The sequence below is a fragment of the Narcine bancroftii genome, chromosome 5, assembly GCF_036971445.1.
Source record: "Narcine bancroftii isolate sNarBan1 chromosome 5, sNarBan1.hap1, whole genome shotgun sequence".
NCBI classification, from domain to species: domain Eukaryota; kingdom Metazoa; phylum Chordata; class Chondrichthyes; order Torpediniformes; family Narcinidae; genus Narcine; species Narcine bancroftii.
In genome coordinates, this window is record NC_091473.1 from 83,528,110 (window position 1) to 83,550,289 (window position 22,180).

The window sequence follows — 22,180 nt, forward strand, 5'->3', positions numbered from 1 at the left end:
AGTATATCCATTATTTATAGCTGGCTCGTTGGCACATTGCCATTGAGCATGTCCATTGTAGGGTCTAGCTACCAGCTAGACCCGTTGGGGTCACAATGTGGCGATTGATGTTTGTGCTCATACACCATCATGTTGAAATAATAAGACCACACCTGAAGTTGTCATCCAGTGAAGAGTGTTTATTAGAATGTTATCAGGCTTGATGTAGACCACACAACACGTGACCTGGTGTAATGACATCTGAAGTGCTAACGACCTCATGACATAGCTACATTGAGTAGGCTAGGGCTTCTCCGTAGACCTACAGGTGCTGCTGAGTCACTATGCCTCGTGGCTGTAGTGGCTATTTGCCAGTAGATAGGAGGCTGTTGTGTCTAGCTGTCACAAGACAGGAGCTGTTAGCACTGGTTCTCCCCACTCCCTCCAAGCGTACTACTACAACCTTGTATTTCCAGCACCATTCCAAAATCTGCCTGCGTATTTGCTCATCGGTGTCCAGAGGGTTATTTAGGGGCATATAGACTACTCCCAGCACAGTGATTGCTCCTGTTTCTGACTTCCTCCCACACCGACAGTGGACACTCCCTCTGCAGTGCCCTCCCTTTCTACAGCCATGATAGTAGCCCTGACCAGTAATGCTACTTCCCCCCACCCCCCCACTTTTCTACCTCCCATCCTATTCTTTTTAAAACCTCTAAACCAGGTATCTGCATCAGCCAACCTTGCCCTTCCTCCAGCTACATTTCAGTAACAGCCACCTCGCCGTAGTTCCACATACTGATCCATAATCCAAGTTCATCTCCTTTATTCCTAATACTCCTCACATTGAAATAGACACATTTCAAACCCTCTGACTGGCTACATTTATGTTTTGTCCCCTGCCTGTCCTTCCTCACCAACTTGGAGCACATAGCATCATGCTTTTGTCCTTCTACCCAAATCTATGCACTCACATTCTGATTCCACACCCCTGCCAAACAAGTTTAAACCCTCCCTAACAGCTTTTGCTATTGGTCCCTCTCCAGTTCAGGGTGCAGCCTGTCCTTTTTGTACAGGTCAGACCTTCCCCAGAAGAGATCCTAATGATCCAGAAATCTGAACCCCTGGCCCTGGCACCAACTCTGCCACAACTTCCTGTTCCTACCTCCTCTCCGGTGCATGGCACAGGAAGCAATCTTGATATTACCACCTTTGAAGTCCTGCTTTTTAACTTCTAATCCCTATATTCTCTCTTCAGGACCTCATCTCTACTCCTATTTATGTCATTGGTCACCGCATAGACCATGACATCCGACTGTTCATCCTGCCCCTCTAGAATGCTATGAATTCAATCAGAGATGTCCCTGACCCTGGATTCTGGGAGGGAGCATACCACCCAGGAACCCCAATCTCATTCACAGAACCTCCTATCCACTTGTCTAACCTACAAGTCCCCAATCAACATCGCTCTTCTCTTCTACCCCCCCCCCCCCACTTCCTTTCTGAACCGGTGTCCAGCCTCTGAGCCAGAGATTTAACCACCTTGACTTGTATTCCCCCCCCCCCCCCATTGCAAAATTGCAAAATCCACTCTGGTTTGCAAAAAGACCAATTCATCACAAACTTCCTTGTCTCTGAAATGGAACCAATGTTCTGGAAGATGAAACCTCCTCTGCATTGTTTGAACTCAACTATGTCTTCTCCATCAGAGTCTCCCTAACTTGCTCAGTGTGGAAAATCATGTTCTTAATCTTCTTTTAGTTCCTAAAATTCTCTTTGCAAGACCTCTGGTGTAATTTTGAAACCTTGGTGCCCATAAGAATTAGAACTGCTGTGCACAGAAGATGAAACGGAACTTTTCCAACACTGAATTAAGCCTTGAGGCCTCTCACTTATTTGTAGAAGTTTCAATGTCAACCTTTTTTCTCAATGCAAAAAACAAACTGCTGGAGGAACTCAACAAGTTGAGAAGTGTGGGGAAAGGAATTATTAACATTTTAGGTCAAAACCCTGCATCAGAACTGAGAGTGGAGAGGAAGGATAGCCAGGATGAAGTGGAATGATGGGGTAAGTAAGATGAGGGCCTGTAGAGATGGTTGGCCTGACTGGTAAGAATGTCAAGTCAGCGTACAGAGATGAGGTGCAGTTGCTAATGGATTGGTGCACTGTCAACAACCTGTATCTGAACATTAAAAAAAAGAAAAGAGATGGTTGTCGACTTCAGTAGGGCCTGAGGGGACTGTTGACAGCACCACCTTTGAGGTCATCAAGAGAATCAAGTTCCTTGGACTGCACTTGGCAGAGAATCTCACCTGGTCCCTTAACGTCAGCTTCATAACCAAGAAATAGGAAAGTTCATCTCCCACCCCCCCCCCCCCACCCCCCATCCTCACTACATTATACAGAGAATGTATTGAGAACATCCTGTGCAACTGCATCACCGTCTTGTTAGGAAGCTGTATCTCCTCAGACCACATACCTGAAGTGGATGGTAAAGTCAGCGGAAAAGATAATTGGGGGCTCTCTTCCTACCCTAAAGGACATCTGCAACACTCGATGCAGGCGAAAGGCAATAAACATTGTGAAGGACTCCACACACCACTCACGTAAACTGTTCGCCCTTCTGCCATCTGGTAGGAGGTGCTGCAGCACTAGGCCCCATATGTCCAGATTGGGCAACAGTTTTTTCCACCGGGCCATCAGATTCCTGAATTCTCAAAACATATGTGGATAGAGTACTGTGGTACCATGGACTCTTACAGTATACATCTTAATATTTTAATGTGCTCCTAGAGAAACATTATCTCTTCTTTACCTTGCGAGCATGGTATGAATGAAAAGTAAAGGTGACTTGGCTTGGCTTGAAGGGCTGTTCAGATTCCTGAATGGTGGTGAGAGAGGAGCTGGAAGAGCAAGTATTGCACCTCCTACAGTTGTAGGGGAAAGTGCCAGGGGTCAGGGAGGGTGAGTGAGTAAGGTCAAATGGACCAGGGAGTTGTGGAGAGGGTGGTCCCTGCAGAAGGGAGAAAGAGAGGAGGCAAGTATGTAGCTAGTGATGTGATTTGGCAGAACTTATGAATGCTGAATGAAGAGGCTGATTGGGTGATGGTTGAGAATGTGCAGCCTAGAGCTGGACCACTTGAAGTGCAGGTGAACTCAATTCCGGAAGGCAGTCATGGGTCGAACAGTTTCCCCATTCAGATTTCAGATTTATTGTCAGAGTACATACATGATAGCACATACAATGCTGAGATTCTTCTTCCTGCACGTGAGGCAGAATTACCACTTCTTAACAGTGCAAACAAAACATTCAATGTATGCATGTAAAAAAATAAAGAAATGAAAACAAATTGTGCAATACAGAGAGAGAGAGAGAGAGAGAGAGAGAGAGAGAGAGATCAATAAAAGAGCAAGAATCTTTAAATGAGTCCCTGAGTCTGATGGTGGAGGGGTAGCACCTGTTCCTGAACCTGGTCATGCAAGTTTTGTGGCACCTACACCTCTTTCTAGTGAGAACAGAGTGTGTCCGAGTGGTGTGGATCCTTGATGATTGTTGCTGCTCTCTGACTGCAGCATTCCCTGTAGATGGTGGGGAGGCTTTTACTAGTGATATCCTGGGTGTGTCCACTACATTTTGCAAGGCTTTACACTCGGTCATTGCTGTCCCCATACCAGACCATGATGCAGCCGATCAGCACACTGTCTACTATACATTTATAGAAACTTGCCAGGGTTTCCGATGTCATGCCAAACTTCCACATACTCCTGAGGAAGTAGAGGCACTGGTGTACTTTCTTTACGATGTCATTTGTGTGTTGGGTCCAAGAAAGATCCTCCAAGATAGTGACACCCAAGAACTTAAATTTACTCACCCTCTCCACTTTTGATCCCCCAGTGATCACTGAATTGTACAGCTCTGGTTTTCCCTTCCTGAAGTCAACAATCATCTTCTTGGTTTTGGTGACATTGAGTGAGAGGATGATGTTGGTGCACCATTCAGCCAACTTTTCAATCTCTGTCCTGTATGCTGGCTCATCGCCCCTTTGTATGCAGTCCATTATTTTCACTTTGAAGATTCAGTCTAATCCTGCTGGTGCTCTGTTGGAGCTGAGGTGCAGCATTGCAGCAAGAAAGGCCAGAGTCTCTCCTCTGATGCTCATTAGTCAAAAAGCAATTTCACATTTATGTTGCATCAAGTACTGCGCTATTAGCATTCATGATTATTTTTGTCAGTCAGTCGAACAGTGAAGGCTCGCAAATTCAGAGAAGCCTCTGTAATTAAATTTGGAGAAGCAGTCACTCCCTTCCCATCAATAAAATATTTAACAAAACAACACCCTGGGTATTTAATTAATCCAACATGACACTTGACATCTTGCCAATTCAGGAAGGGGAGTCCAAGATGCCAAAGAAAAATTGCAGAGACCCTGAGTATAAATAGGAAGGATACCTTATATTTAACAGTTTAACAGCTTGACCAAGATAATGGAAAAAAACTCCAGTACTTCGAAGAATTCATCAAAAAGACAAATAGGTTCTTCCACTGGGGAGAAGAGTATTCACAACAATGGCATTCAAAGTAGCAAGAACCCAAATCAGGCCAAGTGCACCCAAATGAGACACAATACAAGAAAGGACTCTAAGAAGAAAAGGGGGAGAAGTGGTAAGACACAGCCAGATTCTTCCTTCAGCAAGGTGGCAAGCTGCACTGTCGTGGATGTGGACCATGTAGTGAGCTCTGATGAGAGTGAGGAGGAACATGTTACCCTGATTGAAATGGAAACACCAGAGGAAGGTAAGGGAGAAGAGGGCTGGTGGGAGCTGTGGTGGAAGAAAAGTACATCATGCTAAAAATTTACTGGGTTGAAGTCTGATTTGTTCCCCTGTACCCCTCATCAAAAGGTGCTTGCTCTATTTGTTCTGGTACGTTATACTGTAAGGACATAAAGTGAAGATAGTCCCATAGCACAGTTGATCAGGGAGTTCCAGGATATCGAGCCAGCCATGATGAAGAATCAGCAAGATACTTCCAAGACAGGATGGTGTGCAACTTGTAGGCGAATGTGTAGATGCTGATGTTTTTGTACAGCTAAACCTCTTATCCTCACTGGATGGAGGACATGAATTCTGGATATGCTGTCAGAGTAGCCAACGTGAGTAATACCACATATATTTGTAATTTATATCAACAATTTTTTAAATATGGGAATGTATGTAGTGTGATTGGGAAGTTTGTGGATGGTATCAACATTAGTTGCTCGGTGGACAGAGAACAAAGTTGTCCAAGTTTGCAACTGGTCACATCTTTAAGGAAAGTGGGCAAAGTGATGGGAAAAACATTTACTCTGACAAGTGCAATGTGATGCATTCTGAGATAGCCACATGCACAGTGAATGACATGGTTTTTCGGAGTGTTGTATGTCAGAGAGACCTTGGACAGACCATTCCCTGAAACTGGATCAAAAATAGACAGGGTGGTGAAAAAGACATCTGACACACTGACATCTGGACATGGCATTCAGTACAAGAGTTGGGACATCCTATTACAACTATCCAAACGGTAGGTGAGACTTCCCTTGGAATGATGTGTGCCGTTCTGCTCACCACAGTACAAGAGGGATGTAATTAAGTTGGAGGATGCAGAAAACATTCACAAAGATGTTGTTGGGATTGGAGGGCTTGACTTGTATGGAGGGACTGGATAGGCTGGAGCAGAGGAGACTGAGGTGTGACCTTTCTGCAGTTTATAGAAGCATTAGAGGAAAGATGGATGGTCAAAGTTTGTTTTTCCTTGAGAGTCCAAACCTAGAGGGCATAGGTTTAAGGTTTATTCAGGAGGAAAGGTTTAAAGGGGACCCAAGGGATGCATTTTTGCACAAAGGGTAATGGATATATGAAACAAGCAGTCAGAAGAAGTGGTGGTATGGGGAGGGGATACCATTATGACATTTTAAAAGTATTTGCACAGGTTCATGAGCAGGAAAGGTTCTGAGGGATACAGGCCATTTCTGGCAAATGGAACCAGCTCAGGAAGGCACTTTGGTTGGCATAGATGATGTGTTGGGCTGAAGGACCCGTTTCCTTTTCATAATTCTGACTCTAATTGATGGTATGCACCGTGCATATCATCAATGAATGTTTACAGTGTTTGATGGGATGATTGTGGCAACTTGAAATGTTATTGGAACATCTATGTAAATGGGGAATATTTCATCGCTCTCCACAAGTGTGTCTCGTTGATGGTGGAAAAGGCTTCAAAGCGTCGGGTGGAAAGACACTCATCCATGGATACCCAGCTGCTCTTGTGGGCACGGTGTTTGTGTGTGTTTGTGGTCCAATTAAATTTCTTGTAAGTGGTGATCACCTAGATATTGATGGTGGGGAACCTGGCAATGGCTGTGCTACTGAATGCTAAGAATAAATAGTTGTATTCTTGCTTGCTGAAATGTCATTTTCTGGCATCGTGTGTTGCTCACTTTTTAGCCTTGTCTCAATGTCATTTAGTTCAAGGGCTTGATGCATGCAGGCAAGGGCTGAAAAACAGGATTGAAAGTTGCAATATCAGCAAACAATTAAATTGACCGATGCCAAGGGGTAATTTAGAGAGACAATTGGGGCTGCAATAATATATTGCTCTGTCTTTGGTATGAAAGAAAAGAACGGAGTATTCAGAAGAAATGCACATGGTCACAGAGAGGATGTACTAACTCGACACAGACTGTGTCCTAATGGTATAATTGAATCCAGGACCACGGAGCTGACACAGCACCATTAGCAGTTTTATCATCACTTTGCTGTCTCACCCATCCTGGGAACAAATCGTTTATCACGTAACCACATTTCTTGAGGAACCTTTATCTCTTTCTTAGCTGCGCTGCTCGTTTGCTGTTCTAATTTCTATCTGTCCAGGCCTGATAGCAGTCTTACACTACTGACTTAGTCATGTTATTTAATCCTTATTCCATGTCATTGTTGCACTTCATACGATTTCGGGAGTGCAGTATTACAACAGAATGTTATCTGGTCCAATAGCCTTTGCTGTATCCAGTGATATCAGCAATTTCTTGCTATCAGCTGGGGGGTGAACTGAATAGAAATGAAAGACAGGAAACAAAATGGATAAATAGTGGGGGGGGGGGGGGGGGGGGGGGGGCGGGGTGACCAGATGCCTTGATGTCTGGTGTCAATATTGAGGTCACTTGGGGCTTCTCCCATGCACATGGCTTTTACTTACCGAGTCTATGTGACCAGGTCTCTGAGTTTGGGCATATCCCATGATTGTTGTGAGCACTGTTTCTTGTAGCAATTCTTCTGGATCCTTGGGCTTGATCATCAGAGCTGTCCACACCATTGCCTGTGCAGTGGGAAGGCTTGCTAAACTACCACTTACACCCCCTCCCCCCAAAACTCCTAACCCTTGCAAGTCATGTTATCTTCCTTCCTCACCACCAGCTGCAACACGATGTCCAGTGCATCATTGGAAAACTGCAAAGCCTGTTCTTTCCCAAGTTGAACTATTCTCGATACTATGCATGACAGTAAAGTCATTATTGTTGAAAATTATTCCTATGCTAAGATATGTTCCAGAACGTTTTCCAGCACCTACTGTGAAACAATGCAACTCCTCTTCAAGTGGTATTGATTGGTTTGAAGTTGTACCAATCGCTAAAACAATGTACACAATTAAAGCACTAATCAATATCAACAGTAAAGTTAGTATTGGCTGCAAGATGCAATTGTGCTCAGAACACAAAATTACTGTCCTGCTTTAATTAAAAACACCAGGCTTAGGTTTTACAATCCTTTGGCCTGGGAAAACACAAATGGGAGGAAAAGAAGCAATCATTATTTAAGAAACTTGCAGATAGTTTCCAGTTCAAGTTTATTGTCAGAGTACATACATGACAACATATACAACTGTGAGATTTTTTTATATGGGCCAGGTAGAATTTCTAATTACTGGTAACTATAAATGGTACCCAAAGACAGAACTGTAAACAAACCGACTGTGCAAACGCAGAAGCTTAAATATACAGTAATAGATAATGAGCAAACTATGAGTTCTTAAATGAGTCTCTGAATGTTGTTCAGGTTTCTGATAGATGAGGCGTAGCAGCTGTTCCTGAACTGGTAGTATGAGCCTTGTGGCACCTATACCTCTTTCCTGATGGTGTGATAGTCGAGCTCCTGTCAAGGTACAACAAGTACAACCAAGCCACACAGTACAATTCAAACAGACTTTATTCGAATAATGCTAGCGGGAATGAGCAGTCTGTAGTGTTAGGTAGACAAGGTCACCTCACCAAGACTGCTTGGTCACATTCAAAGAACACAGTCACAGGGTACAAAATTTAAGGCATTTTGCCCATATACAAATTGGATATCATTTCTTTGAATGTACTGTTACAACTTATGTTCTACATTTTGCATATCCTCTTCCTAAAGATAGGAAAATGATTTGTGGTTGGTCATTTATTCTCATATACAAGTCATAATTAAGAGACATCCGTCTTGTATAGAAACATCAACAGAAGTCTGGAAGGGTCGCTCTCAGTACACACCAATATTCGTTCTCTGCCTGTCTGATTTTTGGTTTTCAATTAACACATGCAAATAGGTAGTTTCACTCTAATCTTAAATTATTAAAATTAACAATGGTTGCCAAAACTTCTGGGCAGAAACAATGTCAACCAGGGACTCAGTGACGCCATCAGTGTTGATTTTATTGCAACCTTTGACAATTTACATCAAGTCTACAATCAGCTGCATTTGGGTGGGAAACCGATTTATGAAGGGGTTGCCTTTTGACAGCTCATTGACTCTATCGGTAGTTAAAGATATCAGGCAGGCATCAGGAGATCTGGAGCCTGGAGGTTCTGTAGAAGAGGTGAGAATTAATTCGTCTGGGAGGTTTTCTGAAAGCTTCTGACTGACTAAAACTTATGGTTTTCTTAAAAATGATTTTTGTAGCTATCTTAAGCACATCTTTCTACATTTCTGCATTTATCCTATGAACACAATGTGGCAGGCTGCACCAAAGAAAAACACAGACACAATACTGTTTGGGGCAACACAGCTTTATTCCACTCACATAAATATCTAGTTGGCTGCTAGCTGTGCTTACAGTGTGATCCCGGGGAGAAAGAGAGAGCACACGGTCAGGACCTCGGCTTTATACCATGGGCCCTCTGGGCCCACCTGGTGGTCGGATGTCATTAGGCTGGGTGCCATGTCTCTAAGCCACCCGTTGGCCGAGTGATGTACCGCAGCATATCATCACATTTACCCCCTTTAAAAAAGTCCTGGTATTGCTCACAATTCCAGGCGTACCATTGGTTTCCGCACCATCTTGGACCTCTTAGGGAGGGTGCGTGGTTTCGGCGGGGTGGGCAGACGGTTGTTCGACCGGGTGTTGTGGATATACTGGGTGTGTCGGGGATTCCCGGGGGGTGGTGTTCGGCCTCCACAGTGCGGCTGGGGGCAGGGGTTATGGGTGCTTGGAGGGGTGACGACAGTACATCGATTGGGTCAGTCTGGTTTTCTTCTGGTTCTTCCTCTTGTTCCTCTTCTTCTTCGACCAGCGCCAGGACCCTCATGGAAATGGAGTCCTCCCTCCCATCAGGGAATGTCACAAACGCGTAGTTCTGGTTCGCGTAGATCAGCTCTCCCCTCGCGACCAGTGGGTCCGTCTTATGCGTTCGGCCGATTTCTTGATCAGCACTGGGCCCAGTGAGATCATCCAACGTATCACCTCTGAGCTCGAGTCGATTTCCTTGTGAAAGAGAAAAATCTGTCATGTGGGGTCATGTTCGTGGCAGTACACAATAACGAGCGTATCGCGTGTAATGCCTCAGGTAACACTTCCTGCCACCTGGATACCAGGAGGTCCTTTGACTTTAGTATCAGAAGAACCGTCTTCCAAATGGTACCATTCTCCCTCTCTACTTGCCCGTTCACTTTGGGGTTGTAGCTTGTGGTGTGGCTGGTAGCAATCCCCCTATCTTGGAATTATTGCTGCAGCTCGGCACTCATGAAGGCTGCCCCCTTGTCTGTGTGGATATAGTTAGGGTATCCACACATGCTGAAAATGGGTTTCAGGCATTTAATTACTGCTGCCGTGGACAGACCGGTGCAGGGAATGGCGAAGGGGAATCGGGAGAACTCATCTATCATGGTGAGGAAGTAACAGTTGTTATTGGTTGGTGGGAGGGGGCCTTTAAAATTGATGCTGAAATGCTCTAATGGCCTGGTGGATTTGATAAGGGCTGCCTCAGGCAGGCGATAGAACTGTGGTTTGCACTCCGCACATATACGACAACATCTTGCCGTAGTCCTTACCTCTTCTGCCGAGAACGGCAGGTTGGCGTTCTTAACGAAATGGAACATCCTGGTCATTTCGGGGTGTCCCAGCTCGCTGTGGATGTTCTGCAGCTGGGACATGTGTTGAGTGGCTGCGCAAGCACCCCTGGACAGCGCGTCTGGGGGTTCATTGAACTTACCAGGGTGGTAACGGATGTCATACGAGTAAGTAAACAGTTCGATCCTCCAACGTAAGATTTTATCATTCTTAATTTCCCCCTTTTCTGGTTGTCAAACATAAAAGCTACCGACTGTTGGTCTGTGACCAGTGTAAAATGGCTGCCCGCCAGGTAGTGCCTTACTGCCTCCACTATGGCCTGGCCCTCTTTCTCCACTGCTGAGTGCATAGTTACTGAGCCCTGCAGCGTTTGAGAAAAGAAAGCCACCAGGTGTCCCTCCTGGTTCAGGATATGGCTATATCTGAGGCATCAGTCTCCACCTGGAAGGGGAGTGTTTCATCTACAGCCCTCATGGTAATGTGTGCCAAATGGTCGCACAGGCTGTTAAATGCCTGGACTGGGCATAGGGAATTCTTTTGCTCTCATCAGTGGACAGGCCCTGTCTGCGAACTGGGGTATCCATTGCGCGTAATAGGCAAATAAGGCCAGGCATCCTTTGAGCAATTTGGGCGTAGTGGGATGGGTAGGTCCATCAGGGCCTGCATGCGAGCCAGATCTGGTCCTACCTCCCCATTCTATACTACGTAACCCAGCAAAGCCAGCTTCCTAGCCCCAAACACACACTTGTCTTTGTTGTATGTCAGGTTGGGTTCTTTGGCTGCCTCCAGGAATCTCTTTAGGTTTGCGTTGTGGTTGCTCACCGAGTTCCCGCAGATAGTAACATTGTCCAGGTACGAGAAAACAGTCTCCAGGCGGTAGTCGTCCACCAGTTGGTCCATTTCCCTCTGGAACAATGATACCCCACTAGTGACTCCGAACGGGAGTCGGAGGAACTGATAGAATCGGCCATCGGCTTCAAACGCCATATAGGGCCTGTCGCTCCTCCTGATGGGCTCCTGGTGGTACGCAGCCTTGAGGTCGATGGTGGAGAAGACCTTATACTGGGCTATTGTATTCACCATCTCGCTAATCTGGGGGAGAGGGCATGCGTCCAGCTGTGTGAACTTATTAATGGTCTAGCTGTAGTCGACCACTAAGCGTAGTTTCTCCCGTCTTTGCTACAACTACCTGGGCTCGCCATGGGCTGTTGCTGGGTTCAATGATGCCCTCCTGCAGCAATCAGCTTGTTTCCGTTTTAACAAAAGCTCTGTCTCTGGGGCTGTACCTCCTTCTCTTTGTGGCTATGGGTTTATAGTCTGGGGTGAGGTGGGTAAATAAGGGGGGGATCGTTATTAAGGACTGATAGCACACAGCGCTTTTAGCTCATAAGAACTAGCGTGGGCTGTGGTCCGTTGTGGATGACCGTGAGGCTCTCCAGCTGGTACTGGAAGTCTAATCCCAACAGCACCGGGGCGCAGAGCTGTCCCAGGACCAGCAGATGGAAGTCCCTATACTCCCTCCCTTTAATTTCTAGTGTCACCACTCAATACCCCTTTACTTCCACTGAGTGGTTGTTGGACGCTGGGAGAATCTGCCTGTTGCTGTGGTATATGGGGAACCTGTGATTTTGAAAATTTCAGCTCTATGATACTTTTCATACTACCACTATCCAACAGACATTTAAATTTCAACCCATTCAACCGCACGGAGACCATAGCCTCTGACAAATTGTGGGGACTTACCTGATTGATCCTGAGGGAAGCCAGCGTGCGCTCCTCGGTCTTCTTGTGGTCTCCATAGTTGTGGCGCTCCTCCTCTGGATCCTGGGTCCAAGATGGCCACTCCCTTTGGGCGCACATGGTGTAACATTTTGGCTGACCTGGTGAAGAAGCAGAGCTATCCTGCCTCCCATTTACATGACAATGGGTCTTGGCGGTTGCCCACGGGCTCCTGCAAACCCGAGCATAATGGCCTCGTTTTCTACATTTCGAGCAGTCTGCATCTCTTGCCGGGTAGCATGCCTGGGGGGTGAGGGTTTTGGCCGCAGAACCGGCATCTATGGGTCGCATATGGCTGAGCCGCCGTTGATGCAGCCATTGTCGTCTCCACATTATCGGCCCGATCTTGGTGGGGTGTCAGTGAGTCTAGCAGGGTTGGAGTGGGGGGCTTGGCTCTGTGGTCAGGGAGGTATTCCCCAAGGTTGTTTCTAGCTGTCTCCATCACCTCTGCCACTCTCACAGCCTCTTCCAGGGACACCGTGCTTTGTTCTAACAGCCGTTGGTGGATTTTGTTTCACAGGACCCCCGCCTCCAGTGTGTCCCTCATCAGATCCTGTGCTATTTGCTGTGGGGTTCTAGCGTGGAAGTTGCATGCCCATGCTAGGGCTCTTACTGAGAGCATGAAATCTCGGAAGAACTCCCCTGGTTGCTGTCTTCTGGTCAGGAGACGGTGTCTTGTGTGTTCTTCACCTCCCCCTTGGAGATAGTGGGACTGGAGTATGTCCATAGCTTCCTTGTATGAGGCGCAGTCCTGGACTAACCTGTACGGGAGGACTCCCAGCTGGGCCACTAGCTGCATGAAAAGGTCTTCCGGGTACGCAGTCGGCATCATTTCGCAAGCGTAGTTCAAAAAACAATGTCTCCAGTGGCTGAAATGCATGTGTGCGCTGGGGGCCCAGGTGTCTAGTTCCAGGCATTCTGGCCGTAGCATTATTGAGAGGTGCTGCCATTGATTCTAGGCACCCTGATCATGCTGAGGCCTCCACTGATGGACTTAGAGCTCCCCAGGGACTGGCATTACCTGGTAGGCATCCACTGAGGGTCTGGCGTCCTCGCTTTCATCCCCGTGTCTGAGCCAGTCTCCACCAGGTTTTGCGGGGCTCGCACACGTCTCAACCATGAAGGATCTGTTCCCCTCCTCAATCTCCTCCTCGTGCTTGGGTGGAATTGCCCAGGTCGGGGGCAATCTTTGTCTGCTGGCCATTTATGTGAGTGAAGGCTGCACCAAAGGAAGACATAGGCACAATATCGTTTGGGGCAACACAGCTTTATTCCACTCACATAGCTGTGCTTACATTGCGATCCCGGGGAGAAAGAGAGAGCACACGGTCAGGACCTCGGTTTTATACAATGGGCCCTCTGAGCCCACCTGGTGGTCGGATGTCATTAGGCCAGGTGTCGTGTCTCTAGGCCCCCTGTTGGCCAAGTGATGTACTGCAGCGTATCATCAAACACAACCTTCTACATTTCTACAAAGGCAGCAATAAGACAGAGCTTGTCCTGGGTGGTGTGGATCCTTGATAATTGCTGGTACTCTCTGATGGCAACATGGCATGTAATATTCTCAGTGGTGAGGAGAGTTTTGCCAGTGATGTACTAGGCTGAGTACACTACCTTCTGTAGAATATTTTGCTCTGAATTATTTAGTGTCTCCATAGCTGTATCACAGCTCACCAGTTGTGATGCAGCTGGTCAGCACATTTTCCACTACACATCTGTAGAAATGTTTCAAGGTTTCCAATGACATACTGAACCTCTGCAAACTCTTGAGGAAGCTGATGTGCTTTCTTCACAATGGGTCCAGGATAGGTCCTTCAAGGTAATGATCCCAATGAATTTAAAGTTGCTAACCCTTCCCAGTTCTGATGTCTCAATGATTTTTGGATTGTATACTTTTGGTTTTATTTTCCTAAAGTCTACAATCAACCCCTTGGTTTTGATGACATTGAGTGTGAGGTTGTTGTTAGTATACCATTCAGCCAAGTTTCCAACCTCCCTCCTGAATCCTGACATTGTTACTTTTTATACAGCCCACGATACCGGTATCATCGGCGGCAAAGTTGTGTATGGGGTTGTTTTTATAGTACTACACCATACAGTGTTATGAATTTATGAATTTTACGGCGTTATCAAATCCACGTTGCTGAAGACCCAACTGCGCTGGGTGGGTCATGTCTCCAGAATGGAGGACCATCGCCTTCCCAAGATCATGTTATATGGTGAGCTCTCCACTGGCCACTGAGACAGAGGTGCACCAAAGAAGAGGTACAAGGACTACTTAAAGAAATCTCTTGGTGCCTGCCACATTGACCACCGCCAGTGGGCTGATCTCGCCTCAAACGTGCATCTTGGCGCCTCACAGTTCGGCGGGCAGCAACCTCCTTTGAAGAAGACTGCATAGCCCACCTCACTGACAAAAGACAAAGGAGGAAAAACCCAACACCCAACCCCAACCAACCAATTTTCCCTTGCAATCGCTGCAACAGTGCCTGCCCGTCCTGCATCGGACTTGTCAGTCACCAATAAGCCTGCAGCAGACGTGGACATACCCCTCCATAAATCTTCGTCCGCGTAGCCAAGCCAAAGAAAGAAAAAAATATAGTGTTAGCTGTAAAGTGAGTAGAGCAGGGGGAATCTCACATATCTCTGTGATGCTCCTGTGCTGATGGAGAGTTTGGAGGAGATATTTTTTGCCAATCTACATTGACTAGGATCTGGAGTCGAGGAAATCCAGGGTCCAATTCCACAATAGGATATTGAGGCCCAGGTCTTGGAGTTTGCAGATTAGTTTCAAGGGGATGATGGTGTTGAAAGTTGAACCTTAGTCAATAAAAAGCATCCTGATATATTCATCTTTGCTGCCCAGATGTTTCAGGGTTTTGTGAAGGGCCACTGAGATAGGTAAATTGGAATGGATCCATATTGCCGCTCAGGCAGTGTGATAGTACAGATTCTATCACCAGTATGTATATGTACAGATGGTAGTGTAGGATGACTGTGATTGGCTGAGAGTGTAGCCACACCTACTGGCAGGTCTTAAAGGATTGCTCCTAGCCAGACCGGGTCATTCTGGACTGGTCGACCTACTTGTGATATGCTCCAGACTTTTAGTTAATAAAAGCCTTGGTTTGGATCAACAAATCTTTGGTTCTTTCGACCCGCATTACAGGCAGGAGCTATTATGCTTTTTCACCAGCCTCTCGAAACAGTTCTTCGCTGTGGATGTGAGTGGCAGGGATCAGTAGTCATTTCAGCTCTTCTTGATTTGTAGCTAATACTTAATGTAGGTCTGGTTTTCTCAAATTCGGAAGAAATTTGTGACAGTAATCTAACATGCTGACTGCTCTTTTTTTTAAATTAGGTATAAAGGACCAAAGCCCAGGAATCTGTGAGTGCATTCTCACATTCATCTGTTTGCTGCTCGTTCTTTTCTTGTTCCCAGTTTCCATCTGGTTCTGTATTAAGGTAACTACATTGCTATCAAAAGACATTAAAAACTGAATGAGATTTAAATTGGGCGATAGAAGTTGATTCAACTAATAGGTTATTGGTCTGATTCTAGACAGTGTTCATTGTTTGGGGATATTGCAATAATTTATCTCCTACATGAAATGCAACACGTATTTGTATTTGAAAAAAGAAAGTTGAGATAAAAGCAGAAATGCAGTAAAAGAGTATTGGCTTCTAAAAGAAAGTGAATATTTTGGAAAGCTAGTGATTTGTTGAAGAAGAAATGGCTGAAATGATAAGTAAGCAATTAACATTCAATTTATAACTTGCACTTGTCTTTTGTGGTGCAGATAGTACAAGAACATGAACGGGCAGTGATATTCAGATTAGGACGCCTGCTGCCAGGGAGACCCAGGGGGCCAGGTAGGTGTCCATGCTCCAAGTGTTGTGTTGGGTTGATGGTAAATTAATGTCAATCACATTTCACAAAAATAAATGCCAGCACTGCCGTAGCTACTGCAATAGCAGCGCTGCCGTTGGCATGGACCTGGGAAAGCAGAGAGCGCAGACGCAGTGCTGTTGCCAAGGATTCAACCACCTGGTCCTAATGCTGGTGCCTCCATACAGGCATTAAACGGCCTGTTTAAGGAGCCAACAGGGTTTTGAAACTAAAATCCTGCAACCACAGGTCTTTTCCCAAGATGGAGGCAACTGTGCTCATCAGCAGCCACGAGACATTGCAAACTTGAGGGAGTAGCAGAATGACACAGAGCACTAGAAATGGGGAGAATACCCTCCCTTGAGAAGGAGAAGCAGAGAAGATGACCCTACAGGATGGTGAGCACAGTGGCAGACCAGAGAGGAGCTCAATAGCTGAGGGACCGACACAGTCTGCAGGCGACGCAGTCGGTGGACTCGCACAGATTTGAGAGGTGCTGAGGGCAAGAGGGCTCCTGAAGGCTTCCTGATGGTGTTGGAGGTTTCGATTTGGAACTTGGATTGCAGATGGATTGAACAGAAGCCTTTGTGGCTGCAGCAACTGTGGAAGTGCTAGAGGCACAGATACACCAATGACTCTGAAGGGAGTCTATTTTGCTTCCCTTTCTTTCATACTGAAAGGGTACCAAGTGACACTAATGGTCACTTTTTGTCTGCCTTACATCAGGCAGAAGGCAATTTTGTGTACTATTACATGACAATATAGGAATCTTTATTGTCTTGTTTCTAAATACTATGGAAGTGAATTGTGCTTGTTTTCGAAATTGCAACTATTACCCAGTGATAGGTCGGACTGAGTAATAATCCCCAAAGCTGCTTTTTTTCTGAAACTTTATTTATTAATTTTAACATATGAAGAAAGTAAGTAATTCACGTACAGAAAAAATACAAAATAAAGTAATACAAGTACAAAGTAACATAGTTAATACAATACCAATCTCGGCATCTCCCCCTAACAACTAAAAACTAAGACTAAAAAAAACTATTTTTAACCCCTAAACCCCCCCTCCCCACCCCCACGATAAAGAGTGAAGAATTAATACCATTAGTATAATTTTTTTTTAAATCTTAAAAAAAGATCGATATATATATTTAAAAAAATATTAATTAAGTATTAATTATTAATCCAAAAAAATTTTATTATATAAAAATATATATGAAAAAACAAAAACAAAAAGAACTTAAATGAAAAAAAACAACTAATAATAAAAAAAACTTAAAAAAACTAAAAAAAAGAAAACATATATATAGAAAAAATATATAATAAAAAAAAGTTTTTTTAAAGAAAAAAAATGATTAATTCAAACTTATTTAAATTGTATATAATCAATAAATGGGGTCCACTTTAACTCATAAAAAGACATCTTATCTTGTATAGAAAAAGATATTCTTTCCATAACCAAACAAAACTTCATCTCTGAATACCACCTATCTAAAGACAATACATTTCTAATCTTCCAAGTAATCGCTATACATTTCTTGGCCACTGCCAGTGCTAAGTAAATAAAAGAGATCTGGTAATTATCTAATTCTAAATCAATCAACGGTTGCATATTCCCTAATAAAAATATATCAGGGTCTAATACAATATGAAGATTGAATACCTTTCCAAAATTGTTGTAACCGATTACACAACCAAACAGCATGTAAAAAAGTATCAGAAACCTGATCACAACGAAAACAAAGATCTGACTTACTAAAACCAAATTTTTTAAATTTTTCAGGTGTTAAATATAATTGATGTATAAAACTCTAATTAATCATCGCCAATCTAGCATTAATCAATTTTTGAACACTATTCCCCAAAGCTGCTTAATGTGCAAAAGAAAATATCACTGGGGTCAATGATAATTTTGCTTCCTGAACACTTTAAGGAGTTTTATGAATTTTAGGCTGCTGAAAATCACCTTTAAATTTTCATATCACATACCATTTTTTAAGATATAACTTATTTTTGTTATTTCTTGCCATATTTTAAGTCTACTAGTATATTGCTCTCAAAGCAAGCTGTGTTGGTCAGTCCATATCATTTTCTACATTCGCACTTGGACTTCTTCCTTACTGATCTTGATGCAGTCAGTATAGATGACACTTCCCTTAATCTAATATAACCTAATTTCAAAGTATCATCTTCCAAAAGCATGAGCTGCGATATTCCAAATTTCGATCTCTTTAACCAATAAATCAAACTCTGTGGCTGTTACTTTATGTAGCTTTAATTCATTGATAAACCAGATAAACATTTTGCATAGCTTCGCATTACAACTTTCATAACGACGAATAACAAAGCATTTACTGTATAATAAAGATACACAAACTTTAAAGAGAGACAAAAGATATAAATAAACAAATTTAAAGAGACAAAAAATTCAAAGAAAAATTTCTCATGCTCACGCTTCCTTCACGTATTGTTGAATGAGCAAGTCATTATTCTGGATGGATATTATTACATATTATATCATAGTCACTATGGTAACACTACAAACAATAGTTCTCTTAAAGGGATAGGCACAAAATTAACTAAGAATCCATTTAATTGATGTGGAGAGTAATATAACTGATGAAGAAAATGATATTGAACCATTTGGTATCTAGCATTAACTGTATTCGTAACACTTTCTTGACACAATTTTGACCGTATCTCCTTTAAATCTTTCTCCCATCGCATTTTTGATTTATCTAAATCTTTTTTCTTTGTAGTTTCTTGTAATTTTATATACATGTTAGTAATGAATTTCAAAGTACAAAAGAAATAGGGACTTTTTTACATTCAGTATGGACGTGAATAAGTGGAAAGGTTTTAGAACTATTTGAGTCTATTACTAGGCCAAATTATGAAGATAAATATACAAAAGGATCCAAAAATGGGGATATATATGAAAATAATAGAAAATTGAAATTGGATAAATGCCAAGAAAAGTTTTTGAGTGTAGTAATAGCAACTGCAAAGAAATGTATAGGGATAACATGGAAAGCTGATAATGAGGTAATTATTAAGTAAATGGAATGGTGAAATGCAAAATTGTATACCTTTGGGGGAAAAAAATCACATATAGCTTACGGAATTGAGTTGAAATTTTTTATAGCATTTGGAAACCATATATGGACATTATGAATAAATTTCCGTCCACCTCTTCCACCTTATCCACTCCTCTCAATTAGAAATTATAATAATAATTAATAAATATATATGCTAATGCTATTGAAAATGTAGTACTAGGTGTTTCCTTTTTTTTCTCTCTTTTTTCTTACTTAGGGAGGGAGGGGGTTTGGGAAGAAAAATTTTAAAGTCCTTTCTTTGTATCACTATGTATGATCAAATGATTAATGTTATATTCATTGAATTTTTTTTGTTTGTATTGATATAAATGATTTTAAAATTTTTAATTAATTAAGAATCAAAACACAAGGTTTTAACCTTTACATTCAGTGACAAACATGGTGAAAGGTTTCACCAGGACATTGCAACCATGGAAAAACGGTATCAGGGCAACTGGAGTCCATCAATGCTGGCTGCATACTGTTGGACACTGTAACAAGAGGCATCAGATGCTGAATACAAATGATAATCAGTGGCAAAACTCTTTTAGGTCAGTTGAAGTTTTGCAGTTGTCAGTATCATTATGTGATTAAACATGTTAAATTCAATAAAAGCTAATTTAATGTTTCTCCTATGTGATACAGCAAATCTAAATTTATCTTTGTGTTCAGCTTGAAGTTGTCTATCATAATCCCCTTTTTTTTCAGGAAGCAAACCTTTAAAAAAAAAATTGTTGTCCACTGTATTCAATGAATCCTACTAAATTTATTTTCTCACATTGTAACTGGATTAAACTGAATTAAAACAAGTGAAGGGCATAAAACTTAAGAATCAATAGAATGTACAGAGCTTTCTAATTTGATCTTAATTTAAAAATGGTGTAAATAGAAAATCCATAATGGAAAGATCATTTCAAAACTGAGGAAACTAAAGTTGAATCATTGTAAAAGGAATCTAATATTCCTGTTATTTTTCACATTCCAGTTTAAATGACGAAACCTTAAGATCCCGTCAAGAGCCTGAATGTAACAGAACCAGAGACTGGTTAATTGTTGTGCTAGTGTTATGGCCATCTTCCTCCCATATTTTTTTTAAGCTTATCAGAAACTGGGATCAGTTGAGATTATTAATATGTGGTCCTTCAATGGTTTAATCACAGGTCTCTTTTTTTTCGTGCCATGTCTGGACACTTATCTCAAAGTGGATATGCGTGTCAAAACATTGGGGATTCCATTTCATGAAGTAAGCATACCACAGGAAATGATTTGTTAAAAATATGGTGTATGATGAAAATCCCAAGAAAATGCATGCAGTCAAAAGACTTGTTTCATTTGAAACATTAGTTACATCCAGAACAATGTAAGTGGTTAAACAAGGAACATTATGTGCCAGAAAGGAAATAGGTAAGTTCCTGATTTCTGAAGGCTATTACATTTTTAAATGGAACAAAAATATTCTTACAAGATACCAAGGGAATAATAGATTTGGCAGTTGAATTTAATCAAGGCAGATGCAAGATGATGCATTTTAGTAGAATGAATAAAAATAGAAGGAATAAGAAGCCTTAAGGGGTCATTGAGGAAGCGGGACCTCCTTGGAGTCCTGAAAGTGATAGAATGGCGAGATTATTGTTCTGGGCAATAAACTGTAGGGTTTAGTTATGAACTAGTTAGGCTGTGTTTGTTATCCTGTAGCAGAGTGGGTTGGCGATGAAGCTGATTGATGTATGCCAAATTATACATTGTAAGAGCAGAAAGCAAGAAATTTCTACCTATCTCAGAAGTACCTAGAAATAAAGGATATGGGTTAAAGGATTTTCAGGGAATCAGAGGAAGAATATTTTCATCCAGAGGATGACTGGAATCTGAAACGCATTGCCTGAATGGATGATGGAGACAGGTATTCTGGCAACAGTGCCAACATATTGAGATGAATACTTGAATTTCCAGTACATATGCAGCTAAGAAACAAGTGCTGACAAATGGCACCAGTATAAATACCATATATTTCGGCGTATAAGTCATGAAACCCCAAAGGAATCTCTCAAAAAATGGGGGTGAACTTGTATGCCGGATATACTTTTGAGACCTTAAATTCAGCTCAAAATCCAGTCCACATCGATCTGGCGTACAAGTCAACCCTTGAAAAACCGATTTGGCATATAAGTTGACCCTTGAAAAACCAAAAACAAAATAACTATGAAGATTTTCATTGAGATACTTATTGAAAATAACCACACAATTAGAACCCTTCAAAATCACTATAATTGTCTGAAAACAACACATGTACAACCTTCAAAATCACTCTCGCTAACATTGTCTAAAGCAAAGATGGTGGCAAGCACATCCATACTATCACAGTTTAAACAGTCATCATATAGGACCAAGTCTGTATCTGACAAGGCGGTTTCAGCTTTTCCTTTTGTAAATTATTCTTCTACTTTTCTGCACTTGATATTCATGTCTTTAATGGCTTGTTCAAGCAGGCATTGAAAGGTTCCAATATAGACGTCAAACCACCAGGATAACCACCATGTATTATGTAGTACTAACCTACTTTTAGACTTCTTAGTTGAGTGACTACAAAACATATTTCAGACCAGCAAACTCCATGCTTTATGTAAACTGCCTGGCTGCCTATTCCATACATTGTCTATCCATAGTTTTACACCATTTTCATCCTTCCATCCTTATTTATGAAAATGTACAAAAATACTTGCAGGAAATTTTATTTTTGGTTTAATCTTGCATTTGAAGATTACCATGGGTCTTAACTTCGTCCCTTTGGCCATGCACTATAACACCACGGCAAACCTGGTCCTTTCATTCCACTGTTCTATTGTCTATCATGTTAAAATTCATGAGAGTTTCATCTATGGTTTCAAATATTTTGCAATGTAAATGGTTCTGCCAGTTCCGTATAATAAACTTTATGATCAAGATCTTTTGGAATTTTGCAATTTTAGTTTTTTTGTTGTAATACCAGATCTTTCCTGTTCATGAAACGGTTGCACCAGCCTACTATTGCCCCAAAATCATCAATGAGGTCTGGGTGTGACTTAACCACTGCAGTGAAAA

General features: G+C 42.5%; 2 protein-coding genes across 2 annotated transcripts in view; one reads left to right on the forward strand and one right to left on the reverse strand.

The window, feature by feature from the left end:
• Positions 1 to 2,028: 2,028 nt before the first annotated feature.
• LOC138765311 (podocin-like) overlaps positions 2,029 to 22,180 on the forward strand; it is a 38,370-nt gene continuing 18,218 nt past the window's right edge. Inside the window, exons 1-5 of the mRNA XM_069942356.1 lie at positions 2,029 to 2,046; positions 4,444 to 4,774; positions 15,477 to 15,580; positions 15,916 to 15,988; positions 20,263 to 20,345. Coding sequence (XP_069798457.1) covers positions 2,029 to 2,046; positions 4,444 to 4,774; positions 15,477 to 15,580; positions 15,916 to 15,988; positions 20,263 to 20,345 — 609 coding nt within the window. The remainder of the gene's footprint in view (positions 2,047 to 4,443; positions 4,775 to 15,476; positions 15,581 to 15,915; positions 15,989 to 20,262; positions 20,346 to 22,180) is intronic.
• Positions 9,041 to 13,361, reverse strand: LOC138762733 (uncharacterized). Its single transcript, XM_069936310.1, has 2 exons — positions 12,080 to 13,361; positions 9,041 to 9,751 (listed from the first exon to the last, which is right to left on the reverse strand). Exons 1-2 carry the CDS (start codon positions 12,204 to 12,206, stop codon positions 9,195 to 9,197), a joined length of 684 nt encoding a protein of 227 aa, XP_069792411.1. The 5' UTR covers positions 12,207 to 13,361; the 3' UTR covers positions 9,041 to 9,194.